The sequence below is a fragment of the Rhipicephalus microplus genome, chromosome X (assembly GCF_043290135.1).
Source record: "Rhipicephalus microplus isolate Deutch F79 chromosome X, USDA_Rmic, whole genome shotgun sequence".
Classification (NCBI taxonomy): Eukaryota; Metazoa; Arthropoda; class Arachnida; order Ixodida; family Ixodidae; genus Rhipicephalus; species Rhipicephalus microplus.
Genome location: NC_134710.1, coordinates 333,166,867 through 333,180,410, shown reverse-complemented (window position 1 = coordinate 333,180,410; position 13,544 = coordinate 333,166,867). Strand labels below are relative to the sequence as shown.

The window sequence follows — 13,544 nt, the reverse complement described above, 5'->3', positions numbered from 1 at the left end:
TCACAACCACCAGAACACACCTTCACTGGCCTCTAAGGACTAGTGCGTTTCTATTAAATTTGGAAGTGATGCACGTGGCATGACCTGAGGAAAAGTGATACTGTAGAAACACCACTGGAGTTGACTAATGTTTAGACGTCACACTACTTGCTGATCTCCATAATCTTTGATACGGCTGTTGTTGTTTTTTACCAACTTTGTTTTCTTCATTAGAACGATGCAACGCATGCGTAGAGATGAGCAATTAACATAGCCCTTACGCACACTTCCTTGTGCCTATAGTTCGTCATGTTTCTGCCGTAGGCGGTGCTCTCACTGCTTTTTCAGGGATCCTACGCCACCTCTTCCGTCATGAGCGGCTCTTGCCTAAGTGGCGTGGCAGACCTGTGAGCTCCATCCACACGTCCGCTCTCCAATACATCGTTCCACGAATCCGCAAAATGAGTGATCCTCGCCGTCACTGGAGCAGCTGTCTTTGTTCTGTAGACTCCGCAGTCACCGTTTCAAACGGTTCAGGTATATTCACCTTCCGCATGCTTTGCCATTTATTTCGTTGGGCAAGACCCTCTGCTTTTACGCGTGAGGTGGCATGCAGGTTTGAAACTCACCCCCGCCAACGTTTTCCTTTCTTTACTTCTTTACGAAGCAGAATATTTTACGCTTAACGTACAGATGTCTTAGATGAGTCCCTGAAGGGTACTCGTTCGCATTGTAATAACGCAAAAAAAAGGAAGCACGCAACTGCTGCACCAACTACCACGCCAGTATGAGCAACGCTTTTCCGCAACACGTTGTAGCAGCGTGCGCGTAGGAGTGTATAGGTAGCTATAATTTTTGCGGCAGAAGCACTACAGAAACATTATGCCTATTGCATTGTGAAAGGCAAATCAACCTTGCATCGATGTTTTGAGGCTCGATTATTATCCTAATAGGAATTGCATTACTTCACCGGGGATTGAACTGGTACCATGGCGGCAACGTCCAAGAGATCTGCTGGACGCGCTGAACTTTGACAAAAACTCGGCTGCTTGGGCCAGGATATGGGCCCCCGACGGATACGCTCTGAGTAACGCGTTCTCTGTGTGTGCCACGGAAGCCAATGCAGCAGCTGTAGGTGGCACGCTACGTGATTCGTTGGCAGCGTGCCTTCTAGAGTGGGACGCATTTTCGCCGTTGGTGGACGTCAGTCAACGAATTGATGTCGTCATGTGGCCGCCTTTTCATCATCGCATTTTTGTCGTCATTGAATCTATTAGGACTATGTGCGGGACGACAAGAATTGGCGTCAAACCTCTCGCCGAAATGTGGGGGCGTTCATATGGTATACGTCAATCGTATCCAGATATTTACGCTGATTATCTGTGCAGGGCAGAAGCTACTGAAAATGTGGGAAGCAGAAGCAGCTATCTCTGCATCTTTGAGTGCCTTGGAAGCGGCTAGTGTGGCGTGCGTACAACAGGGCGCCCTTTCGAGTAGAGGCACAGCACAGTCGATGTCGAGGCTCTGTTATACTTTTTGAGTTCGAAGTATATGAAGTAAAACGCGCTGCAAGGTAAGTTAGGTATGATAAGTTGACAAGGTTTACCCAAAGTGCGCCGAAACCACGTACTAAAAAAGAATGAAATGGAGTGTCACGTGACCAGGTTAAAGCTCAGTCATCCTATTTTCTGCCACACACAAAAAAAGAAGAAAGTCGAAACCACGAATGCTACCATAAACAGGCAATGCTGTAGAATGATATACGGAAGCAGGGCATCGAATGTACTCCTGCACTTGACGTACGCTTGTCACCTGCGCTCACGTTGTGCCGTCGCGAACTCCCATCTTCGGTGCGTAGCGTACACTCCGAAAAATTGAAAAGTGGGTCCGGTGCGCTGGCGCAGGTTCCACTTCTCTTCGTTCTTTATGCGGTAAAACTCTCAAAGTGCAACGCCTTGAACAACCAGCGGGAAAGAAGGCAACGGCATTATGGGAGCTTGACTCGTGGAAATATCCGCACTCCCTTCAAATCAATTTCTCTTTCATCGATGGCAATATCAATGCGAGTTATGCACCCTATCATGTATCTGAAAAAGACCATACACCAAACCATGCATGAGTGCTTCAATTTAGTTCACACCAAGAAGAATGATTAAGGCCAGCTACTATTTTTTTGCCTTTTAGTTTGCCGTGGAAGCTGTCATCGCTTTTACCAGGAAGAATAATAAAATAATAAAATGGTTGCATAATATTGCAGGAGAAAGACGCGAAAACGGCATGAAGAACACACTGGACACGTCGTCTACTATCGTATGGTTTCTGTATCGGAAACGCAGAGAATATATCGGAATGCAACCAATTAAAAACTTCAAACTGAAAAATGGCACAAACACTATCGAGCTACTCGGCTGGCCGCAATAGAGAAACAGAAAAAAGAGAAAAAAGGGAAGCCAGAAGAGGTTAACCAGATGCTAGGATCCAGTATGCTACGGGCACTGCGGCCGGGGAGTATAGAAGGAGTAAAAGAGAGAGAAAAAGGTAAAAAAACAAATAGGAAAAAAACAGACACACATGCACACACAAAATTGGCCCAGTTTGAGTAGTTCAGACTGGCCAGCCGTTCGCAAGATGCCTAGTAGCTCTTGCATGACCTTCTTCTGTGGCGAAGTGTCTTGACGATCATGTGATATACTTTTCTCTTACAGAGGCTGGTCATCTAACTTCTAGAGTGTCTTCAAATAGCATTTTTTGTTCGTTATATTCTGGGCTGTCATACAGGACATGTTAACAAATTTGGCTAAGGGTATAAAAATTGCACCTGTTGCAGGCACTTTTACTGTGTATATCTACGTATCTATCTAGCCACCTACGTCTGGGTGCCCTCGTGCTCATTCCAATTACTGGGGATAAGGAAAAGTTGGTATGGGAGGATATGATGGGTTGATTAATGTGAATCACCTGTCATGACTTGAACATTGAGACATTCTCGTCGCGTACGTCATCATATCCTTTCCGCCAAACACGTGTGGCACGTATGCCACGGGTTGGTATGTAGCACAGTTGTGTGCATATGCGCCAGAGGTGCCGACAGTTATATCTACCGAGAAACGGGGAAAAAAAGCAATGGTAATTGAAATGCGAAAGCGTTAAAAAAAGAACCACATTGTCAGCATTGACTAGAAGAATGCAAATAATAAATGTCAGGGTTCAAGCAGGACTCGAGCAAAGCATTCGGTGTGGCAATGAAGTATTCCACCACAGAGCCACGCCCGGTCTCGGAACTGCTTTTCAAATGTCAAATAGGACCGAATGACCACGAAAAGTAAAATGTTGTTGCTGTGCTGGCTATATATATATATATATATATATATATATATATATATATATATATATATATATATATATATATATATGCGTGTGTGTGTGTGTGTGAAGGGTGCCCCAGTTATTTTTAGCCAGAGTTTCAAAATATGCCGACACACGAAATTACGACGCGACCAAGTGCCTGTTACTGACCGTTGTCTCGAGTTAGGCTATTTTTGGTGTTCTAAAGTATTGCTTATTAGGTATGTTGAATTACCTAACTTTTGAAGAAACGGATAGATTTGGGTGCACGTTAAAGAACCCCAGGTGGCCGAAATTTCCGGAGCCCTCCACTACGGCGTCTCTCATAATCATATGGTGGTTTTGGGACGTTAAACCCCACAAATCAATCAAACAAAGATAGATGAAAAATTTTAATGAAAAAATTGTAGGTCGGTTTGCAAAACGTCTGCTTAAACAGTTTTGAACTTTTACATATGTCAATCATTCGTGTTTTCCTGCTAACTACCAATGCCCGAGAAATACAAAAAAAATACCACGCGACAAACCCGCTCGTGCGCCAGTGCGCACGATGATTCTAGTGCTCCCTAAAGTTACCATGCAAACGGCCTGTGTTCTATCCACACACACAGAAAATATTATTATTATTAATTATTCTTATTATTAGGCACAAGAAATATTATTATTAGGCACAGAAAATATTATTATTAATTATCTTATCTGCATGTTCTTCGATTGTTCGATCACAGATAAGGGGATGATTTTTCACTCACAAGCAATGACGATGACGCCCAGGCCGACCGTGCTAACGACGCCGGAGTATCGGCAAAGCTAGTTCTTTAACGCTATTACGTTAAAAACGTCTCCTACCAAATGAATATTGTGTTATAACGTAGCAAATATTGGTAGCATAGGGACTACGCAATAAGTTTATTTAAATATTAAGGTCACTTGAAAATTGATCAGTTGCATCAGCTAGTACATGACACTATTATGCCTAATAGTTTTATTCAACACAAGGATAGACGTGCTCACCGTCAAGCTCCCCATCTGCTTGTCACGTAAGCAGGATGGGGAGAAAAATATGCCCCATGCTTCGATTTAGTAGGGGCAGGGCGCTGTGATAAACCTTCACCCCTCCTGATACGGAACCCTGTGCATGCCAATCAACACAGGGTCTCCTAGTTGGTTCATGAGTACTCTAGTGAAAAAGCAAAGGCATGTGTATCTTCTTTGTGTGAGTCTCGAATGGCCACGTATACGACTCTCTTTAAAGAAACACGTTAACTCTTTGGTGCGTTACACGACTCTTCGAAGATGGTACTATGAAAATCTAAGAAGAGAGTCATATATGTGGTAAGCCAGATATATAAAAAAGAAAATCAAGGTACCCGCTTATTTTTTACAGTACAGATTGGGGTAGAAAAGCAGAGAAAACGAGACGTAAATGTCACTCCTTTTGCTCGTGTTTGCGATTTAACAGAATCTGCACATTTAGAGTACGATAAAATGAACGCCGTATAGGCTGAAAATAACACGATAATACAACTTCTACAGGTGTAAGAACGCTGAAATTAGTAAAGTTCAGCCACAAATACACGGAATCATTATTTGTATTCCGTGGAATAATTGAGGACTCTAGCTTTCTTTTAAAACCACTTCACCACCTCAGTAGCTATATGTTGTCTTTCCGCATAACATCAGCTTGAAGATTTGGGAGTGGTGTTGGCATTTCGGATGAAGCAGAATGTAGCATGACGACATTGGTGCATGAAGGAACCACTGTGAAAGCTTTCCACTTTTCTTGCTTTCTGATAGCGTATGCTTCTTTAGGATCAATCAATTTATCAATCAGTCAATCAATTGATCCATTAGTCAATCAATCAATCAATCTGTCAAATAATCAATCAAATAAAGCTAATTTAATTGCTGCTTGCGGGCTGCCCTATACTTGCTCCTTGAATGTTTAGTTCTTGGCAAGAGGAACAAAATTGAGACAGGAAATTGTGCTTCAGTGTCATTAGTTAGTGGGCTGACCCTAATTGCGGCCGCTGCACACTAATGGCATGGGGTGCAAAAAGATGTGTGTAACGCGGTTAATACCGTGAATGTAGCGCCTGCATGGTAAAGAACCCCAAGTAGCCAATTTAGGACTTTGTGTGAAATATGATGCATTAGGCTGCAAGTGCATGTGTACTTCGCAACATTGTGAGGCTGCGAATAGCTTGATGGTTAAATTGAGCTAAAAATAAGCCTGCAACATCGGTGCGCCTACTAGCATCCTTGCAATATTCACATGATCAGCTGCTATAATTGCACTGAGCATGGAATGACAGTTAACTATTAATGGTGACGCAAGGACGATTTGAATCGTGTTCATGTGTACTGTAGTGTTAGTACTGTTGTAATATTATCGAAGATTTTACCTGCAAAACCATGAAATGATTGTGAGGCATGCCGAATTAGAGGTTTGCGCGAATTTTGACAATTTAGTGTTCTTTAACTTTTTCTAGCATGGTGGTCACTCAAGGTAACCACTTTTTTCATTTTTTTTTTCTTTTCAGACATGTGAGCCCCACGGGCAGGATTATCAATGTCGCTTTATTTCAAGCTTCCGACAATCTGCAGCGATGGCGCTACTTCGTTTAGGCTTCAATATGACAGGCGATATTTGCTTTCTTCCATCTGTCGTCATCCTCGAGGCGTGCTAAACGGTGGACCCGAAATATTTTTATAGATATAAAAGTATGTGCTTTTCATTTTATGTTCAAAGTGCAGTAGATCATGATTTATCAGTAGCTAGCGCTAAGGAATTTAGAAATCTAGAGGTGGTCTTCTGGGATGACCACCACGCATGAAGGGTCTTTTTAGGCTGGTAATAAATATTATGGGAGCGGCGACCACGGCCGTACTGACCATATAGAAGAAAAAAACGATGAAGGATGGCATGCTCGCAGCTCGCGCTTAGCGACCGCTAACATCGAGCGCCATCAGCGAGATATCATTTTCATCAATACGGCCAAAGCTTAGACAAGTAAAGACGTCTTCATTTCTGCCTCGGTGTTTTGTCTAAGGTGTGCCTGGCCAGCCACTCACTAGAACCTTACAATAGATAATCTCGAAGTAGTAATTTTCTTGAATTGTGCTATTCCCAATATTGACCATTGTATTGTCCAGCATATCACCTTATTTCTGCCAACACGAATGAAGCACCGATAGCAAGTGCAATGCTTATGTTTTGCATTATCTTGATAGAGTCGGTCATCATACTGTCCGAATTACCAAGAAATCTAGAAATAAAAAGCTGCACTCGATCAGTATACTTAGCAGCGTGACGTTGAAGTTTATCACCTGTGGTTACCACCATGCATGAAGGCCATCAGAAGGGTGATATATTATTTTCTGTCGTTATAATGATGCTGATTTGCAAGATATATAGCAAGCGCCTTCAAAAGTATGATGAATTTGCTCTTCACACAATGCGCTTTAGCTCCTGCGGGGGAAAGGAGGAGTGCTTTGCGGCTTTTGACCGAAAGTGACCGGTAGACCCTTACGGTGGTCACCTCAGGTCACTTCCTACAATACTTTGTACGAAAATTGCGAATTTGTCATTTCTTGTTGTAAAATCATTTTCTGCAATATAGTTTGCCATTTTTTTCAACAAAAGCCTGTTTCTCACCAATAAGGAAGTTGTTTGCATGAAATAGGTAACGTTCACTGATACCAAACAGTACACTGGTCTCTACCTTTATATTGTTAGTCGGGAAAATATTCACGTGCCTGTAGCGTAAAAACAGAAAAGCGCCATAGAGTTGGGCTGTTCTTCATAGCAGAATTTACATATGAATCCACTAATTATAATAAACATTAGTTCACTGCGACGATGAATAAGTAAGCAAAATTTTCAGTGGTATCCTGGTGGCTTATATCACCACGTTACCTGTGGGAGCTTTCCATTACCAGGCCATGGCGACTCACTTAAGCGAAGTGATTATGAGCGTGTTTAAGTTTGCCGCGCGTAATTGTTGGCCACGCGTAACGCGTAAATTTTCATGGCTTTCAAGAAGTGCGCAACGAAGAGCTCACCGCAGGATCATTAATACATATACACTCAATGCATTCCCAGGGCCACTCGCCTCCCGCCGAGGCGTTGTTCTCAAAAACTCGATTCGGAGCGGCATTCTCGTTGAACCCGACCTTCCATAGTTAACCACAATGGTCCAGCCCTTCGAAAAGCGCAAGGCCGATGTTAGTGGGCGTGTGGGCCGTTTCTTATTTTGCGATCGCCGTGTGCAGCCCAAGTGCAGCCCACGGCCCTGAAGCTCGGCCCGACGGCTTCTGCAGGGCAGCGTTTGAAGGTCTGCGTGTAGAAAACAAGAGCCACCAGGGGTGCAACCGAAAATCCTTGAAAGGATTCGTATTTCCGCACTCAGGTTCCGTGTGACAGCGAACTCGCCCATCGACGGGAGGCGGTGACTTGTGAGCCAAATCTGAGAAGGCCGTTCTGGCCATTCGTGCACACTGACGTGCTCAGCAGGCACCGTAATCGGCGTTGCCGCTGTGTGCGTGCCGCAGCGCAGCTCCATGAATTGCTTTGCGCTGCACGAGCGCCTACAAAGAAAATAGCTGTGCAAGGTTGTCAAACCTAAGCCACTCATGCTGCTTTCTTACCTGCTGCTGTTTTTGTTACCGAATCGCTCATCTTTGTAATTGCAGCCTTTTGTGCTGAGATCTAGTTAAACGTTTGGTGTCATACATATGTAACGACAGATTTGTGCCGGGTTGCCTTTTCTCTGCGAGCGGCTTGGAATGACTGTAGGTCGTGGTCATGGTGCTCAAAAGACGTTTAAAGTGGCGTGGCTTGGCGCACACAGAGCTACGAAACTTCGCGTATAACAAGCGTAGGATAACTGCCTGCGTGAGAGCAAAAACACTGTTTTAGTGGCATTGAAATCCTTGGCTCTCTTGGCTGTCCAATGTCTTTCTTAGTTTGTTGTAGCAATAATCTTTCGCTCCTTCTTATAAAAAGAACAGGAATGAAAACAACGTAATTTTTCAATTAACCATTACTCATTAAGTGTAGGCACGTTAAGTATGTATTAGAGTCTTGTCATTCAGCTGGTTTGTACATACTGGCAAAGAAAGAAGTAATGAAACAGGACGGACACGTGAGCACCGTGTTTTTGTCTGCTCATCTTCATTCTGTTCCAGCGCTCTTACTTCTTTCTACGTTCAAAAGGGTTTTTAAATGATGCATGCATGTGAAATGTTTATAGAAAAAATCTGTCTAGAGTTGTAAAAGTTTGTTACGCTCAGGTCTAATATCTACAAGTACACTTAGAAAATTGGGAACTTATAAGCAGGCTTCATATGACAATAAAAGGAACCTCAGTATCGCTTTGTATTCACGTTTAATATTTCTATCCCGGCAACATAAATGAATGAGCTGCGAGATTCTCAGTTCAGCGTTCACATCCAGTGCCTCCGAGTAAATTGTTGATGAGTCTTGGTTGCACTCAGTAAATTATTATATGGATATATAAGTATGTCAAAACAAACAGGCGAAACGACAAACAAAAACGCAACACTTCCATATTTTCATACGTTATATTTTTTCTTCTACTCAGCACGATGAAAGGATGGAAGTGCTTGTTTGTGAGATGTAGCTTCCAGTTCATAAAATGGTCTATGATGAGAATATATTAAACAGCAAGAAAAGTTGGTATGTACATAATGTCTTGCTTTATTATCATGTATCTCAGTTTCCGCGTTATTTCCAACTCATTGCACTCAGTCGGGCCCTTTTGTTACACGCACAATCCCGTTCACAAATAAACTTTGCTGTTTGGAATGATATCTGTCTCTACGCTTCTACACACCAGCAAAGATGCCCATTTCTGTGCAGAATAGCCGAGTGGCGTCAAAGGCAAGCGCGCCAGCTTTCTAATTAGGAAAGAAAGACCAACTTCACGAATTGTATCGAGGGCTGTCAAGCGTGCATAGGGGGTGGTGAGAGACGGACCTTCTCTGTTATTTTATTCTTTTTTAATATAATGTAGAACCGATTATGACTTGAAAATTCTGTACAGCCATGCAGAGGGCTCATTCACTGACTGAAAGTTATCTCACGCTTTCTTGTCATTAACATAGACGTGATTCTCGAATGATGGCGTACCGGGTCTTAAGCACTCCGCAATAGGCCACTTAGAATGATGTCATTCAATGCATTGCAGTGTAGATTATGTGTGGGGGGAGGAACAGGAGGGAAAGGAAAGGCAGGGATGTTAACCAGTCTGGAGCGACCGGTATGCTACCCTACACTGGGGATAGAGATGAGGGAGTTTGAAAGATGGGAAAAAATGAAAGAAAGGAGAGCTCGCACACGCGTTGGGTTCACAAATGCTGATGACTTGGAACATGTTGACGCGCACTAATTGGCGAAAGTTCGAAAAGACGCGGTTTTAGTCCACTGGAGTGGCACTGAATGATGGATGTTTCCTTGACTTCTTAGAAATGATGGCGATCGTTAGCCATATTTCTACTCGAGCGATTCAAGTACTGAGCTTCAGGCGTCCAGTACTTTGAGAGCGCTTCGAGCAGACGTTGTCCACATGTCCAACAGGATCTCCCGGATGGCATCCATGAGAGAACGAAGCATAGTTATGACTTTGCCATCTTTCTTATGTGTGTCATCAGCGGTTGGTGAAGACCCCTGAGAGGGCGTTGTCTGCTGACGTTCTATGGTTAGCGGATCACTTGGAAGAATAGGTTATTGCTCTGTAGAGATAGTCCTCTCCGAAGAAAGCTTCTACTTATGGCTATTACAACACGTCTAGAGCAGGTAAAAAGTTCGTTCTCAGTTACCTGTCTGTCAAAGGAAGAGTGTAATGCCTGAATCTTCTCTATTTCTTCCAGGAAGGTGGAGAAAAGGTATTGATCAGGGTCGCCAGCTAAACGTAAAAGTAAGAATGCTCTTTTTTTTTAGCAAAGCCGTGTTTCATCAAGAAAACCGTTCAGATAAGAAATACTGCATGATTACGTTTCATGTCCTCTTTTGTTTCGCTTTCCCCCTTTCACGCCTTTCAACCGTGCAGACAAGTCAGATAAAACGAAACCTCTTGTCTTGAATCAATTTAGTTCTCTGGTAGACAATCCTCTGGTGAGGATTTGAAGATGTATAACGTCCTCGATATAAAAAATAGCTTCATAGACACGTTCTATGCTGGTATATAGTTGTAACCACCATTATTCTGTTCAGAGAAATTTATAGTATTCATAATTATTGCCTTGCTTCCTGTAGCCAAGAGGTTGAATTTTTTCCCCATAGGAGCGATATTTCAGACGTCTATATCACGTTAATGCTGAGCCTCCTAGTCACGCTGCTATTCTTTCCTCATGCATTAGAGCTGACTTAACCATAAAGCTCGTAGGTAACAATAACAGAGAGTTCATAATGGCCTTGAATGGTTTATGCGCTGAGCAGGCAATCGTAACGAAGCTCGTTAAGACTCTGAGCGGAGCACTGAGTGGTTCAAAATTAAGTTTAACTTATTAGCTCCACAAAAGCTTTGATAACTTACTCTTATTCTCGTCAGTGGTTCTTGAAAGAGACTCGATAACGTTATGAGAAACTTCGCGAAAGCTACTCTCATCGGTGCTTGGTTTCACTGAGAAGCATTTCATGCTTAAATATTTAAATGAGTAGGAAACGCTCTCACACGTCAGACACACAACTAGAAATATGAATTTAGCGTGCCCGCTCGTGCGTGGCCGTGCTTGAGTGAGTATGTGTTAGAGGGTGTAAATGCGTGTGAATAACTGCAGCGCCACCTTTAAAGGAATATTAGTCTTGAAATGGAAAGTTTTCTACCCTTCGTGGAGCATTATCTTGTGAAATCACATGCGTGTGTATGACTGCTGCTTCCAACAGTCTTGTTTATTGCTGGCAACTTCATAAGCAGGACAAAAAATTAATGGACACTTGCTCATTACAGAGAAAAAGATACGCATGTTTTATTTGATAAAGAGTGAGCGCGAGAATTTTCTCAGGTTTACAGTGCAGTGCGGCCATAAGCATTGAAGTAAGGACATTGATATCATGAACGGATAAAGACTAGTCGTAAGACACAAGCGCTATGTGAATGTGAGGCCATGCACTGATAAGTAATGAATGAGACATATACACAAACACACGTTTTCCCTGATGTAGTCTTGGTGAGAGTTGTGCTTATACTACATGCTTTGTACACGCGGCGTAAACAACAAGAAAACATGGGTGGGCAATCGTGGCCGTGCTTCTACTCTCGTGGGATTAAGCGTATTCGCAGTCCGTTGCGAGCACGAAGCACGAGCTCGGCCACAGTTTGGATCTTGTCCCGGTGGTACATCGATTCCAGCTTGTAGTTCCTCAGCACACGCGACACAAGTGTCTTCATTTCCATGGAAGCGAATTTCTGGCCTGCGTAGAAACCATAAACAAAAAGGTTACAGACCGGTGTCAAGTCGCCAGTGCGCGTTGCCAGTGCGCAAACTTCCAATTTTCATTTAGGTTGAATATAGCACACCTTCCTTATGATCATCAAAAGACAATGAAAACTGACGCTTGACCATTCTTACACTGCACTGTTATTTTTTATTACTTGCGTGGTCACCAAACAATGTCTCGTGAACGAAGAAGTATTCAAAGTAAAAGACAAATTTGCTTTCGGAGGCACACAGCGTGAAGCTAGATAGGTGGTCTGCGTGAGCTTGAGAAATTTGTGCACGTTCCAGCGAATTGTTACCAGCAGTACGTATGTGTTACACTGAGAGAAGAATTTTGATTAGCTAGTGAATAATTAGTGGTATCTCGAAATGAATGAGAAAAGCGTATATACCTACGCTCATCTCGTCACACTAAGTTATATGGGCTCAGCGACATAATCTGAATTGGTAAGAAACTCGCAGTCAGTCACCTTAGATTGTGAAACAATGAAATAAATTGAATTTCAAGCCAAAAGCTATCTTCCACGTATTTTTTTTTTTGCAATTCCACATTATCGTCGAGCTGCTGTATCATTATTAGGTGATCGCATACTATGAATTGAAGATTTACCTTGGCAATCATCTCCGTATAATTTCTGCAGTGAATGTAAAACTTCATTTTATGCTTCTCTGGTAGAATGTACAATGCAGGACAAACATTATTTAAGCCAGCTAGAAAAACAAGAAAACTTGCTTTATTCAGTGACTGCACAACCTATTAATCACTGCAACTTAGCGTCCTTGCCTAAAAAACGAAATTAACAGGACTTAGTATGTTTTTTTTTATTTATCCTCAGATGTCAAAAAGTGACAGCTCTGATTCACTCCCTCGACTTCTTTTTAATACCGCGTGTATATTAACTGGCACAGAATAATTGGTACAGTTGAACATCAGGAAGCATGCCGTATTACCTATGCAATTCCTGTAACCTGCCGAGAAAGGCACGTAGGCGAATGGATGTCGGCCGACGCTGTTTTCCGGCAGGAATCGCTCGGGTATGTACTCCTCTGGTTTAGGAAACTCCCCAGGATCTCGGTGCAGGGCATAAATGAAGACCGTGCACACCGTTCCTTTAGGTACAATACAGCCATCTGCAAGAACAGAAAGTTTTTGTGCCACATAGCGAGATGTCTCGCGGCGTACTGGTATAATTTTTCAGCATGCTGATACAAATCACCGAAACAAGCGTCGAACTTTACTCAGCAAGCTTCGTGGTGATAAATGCACTGCGCGTTTCAAGCCACTAATGTTGTGAGCGTTGCTTTCTTTACTCCCATTTTTTCTCACTCGAAGCGTTTGCAACAACTTGCCACTCACCCTTGCTACCTTAGTCAAGCTATCTTCAACGTAAACGCCCTGAGCGCACAGACGTCAAGAGAACGTACATTGGAAATATAGTAAACTATACTGCGTAGCCTCGCCTCTAGTAATTGCATTCAGCTTAGTAATTAGCTTCCTCCAAATGTTTTAGGGTTGAGACATAAAACTTTGTCAAGCACACAGTAGAAGCAAGTTACTCTCAAGATATTATTTTTATGTTTCACTCTCTTCTTCTGTTCAGTGCGTGAATCCATAGTTTAAGGAGCCGCCTATACGTGTATGTTTATTTTATTACTTCTATATTCACAAAAAAAAGTTGGCACTATCTCATGTCTGGGAGAAATAAATTGTCCCCAACGACGTGTGGCACAACAAACAAGTCCGACTTCTACAGAAT

At 42.8% G+C, this 13,544-nt stretch overlaps 1 protein-coding gene across 1 annotated transcript in view; it reads right to left on the bottom strand.

Moving 5' to 3' along the window:
* LOC119162051 (uncharacterized) overlaps positions 1-13,544 on the bottom strand; it is a 64,978-nt gene that overhangs the window by 21,584 nt on the left and 29,850 nt on the right. Inside the window, exons 10-11 of the mRNA XM_037414535.2 lie at positions 12,739-12,918; positions 11,604-11,761 (exon numbers count right to left, since the gene is read on the bottom strand). Coding sequence (XP_037270432.2) covers positions 11,604-11,761; positions 12,739-12,918 — 338 coding nt within the window. The remainder of the gene's footprint in view (positions 1-11,603; positions 11,762-12,738; positions 12,919-13,544) is intronic.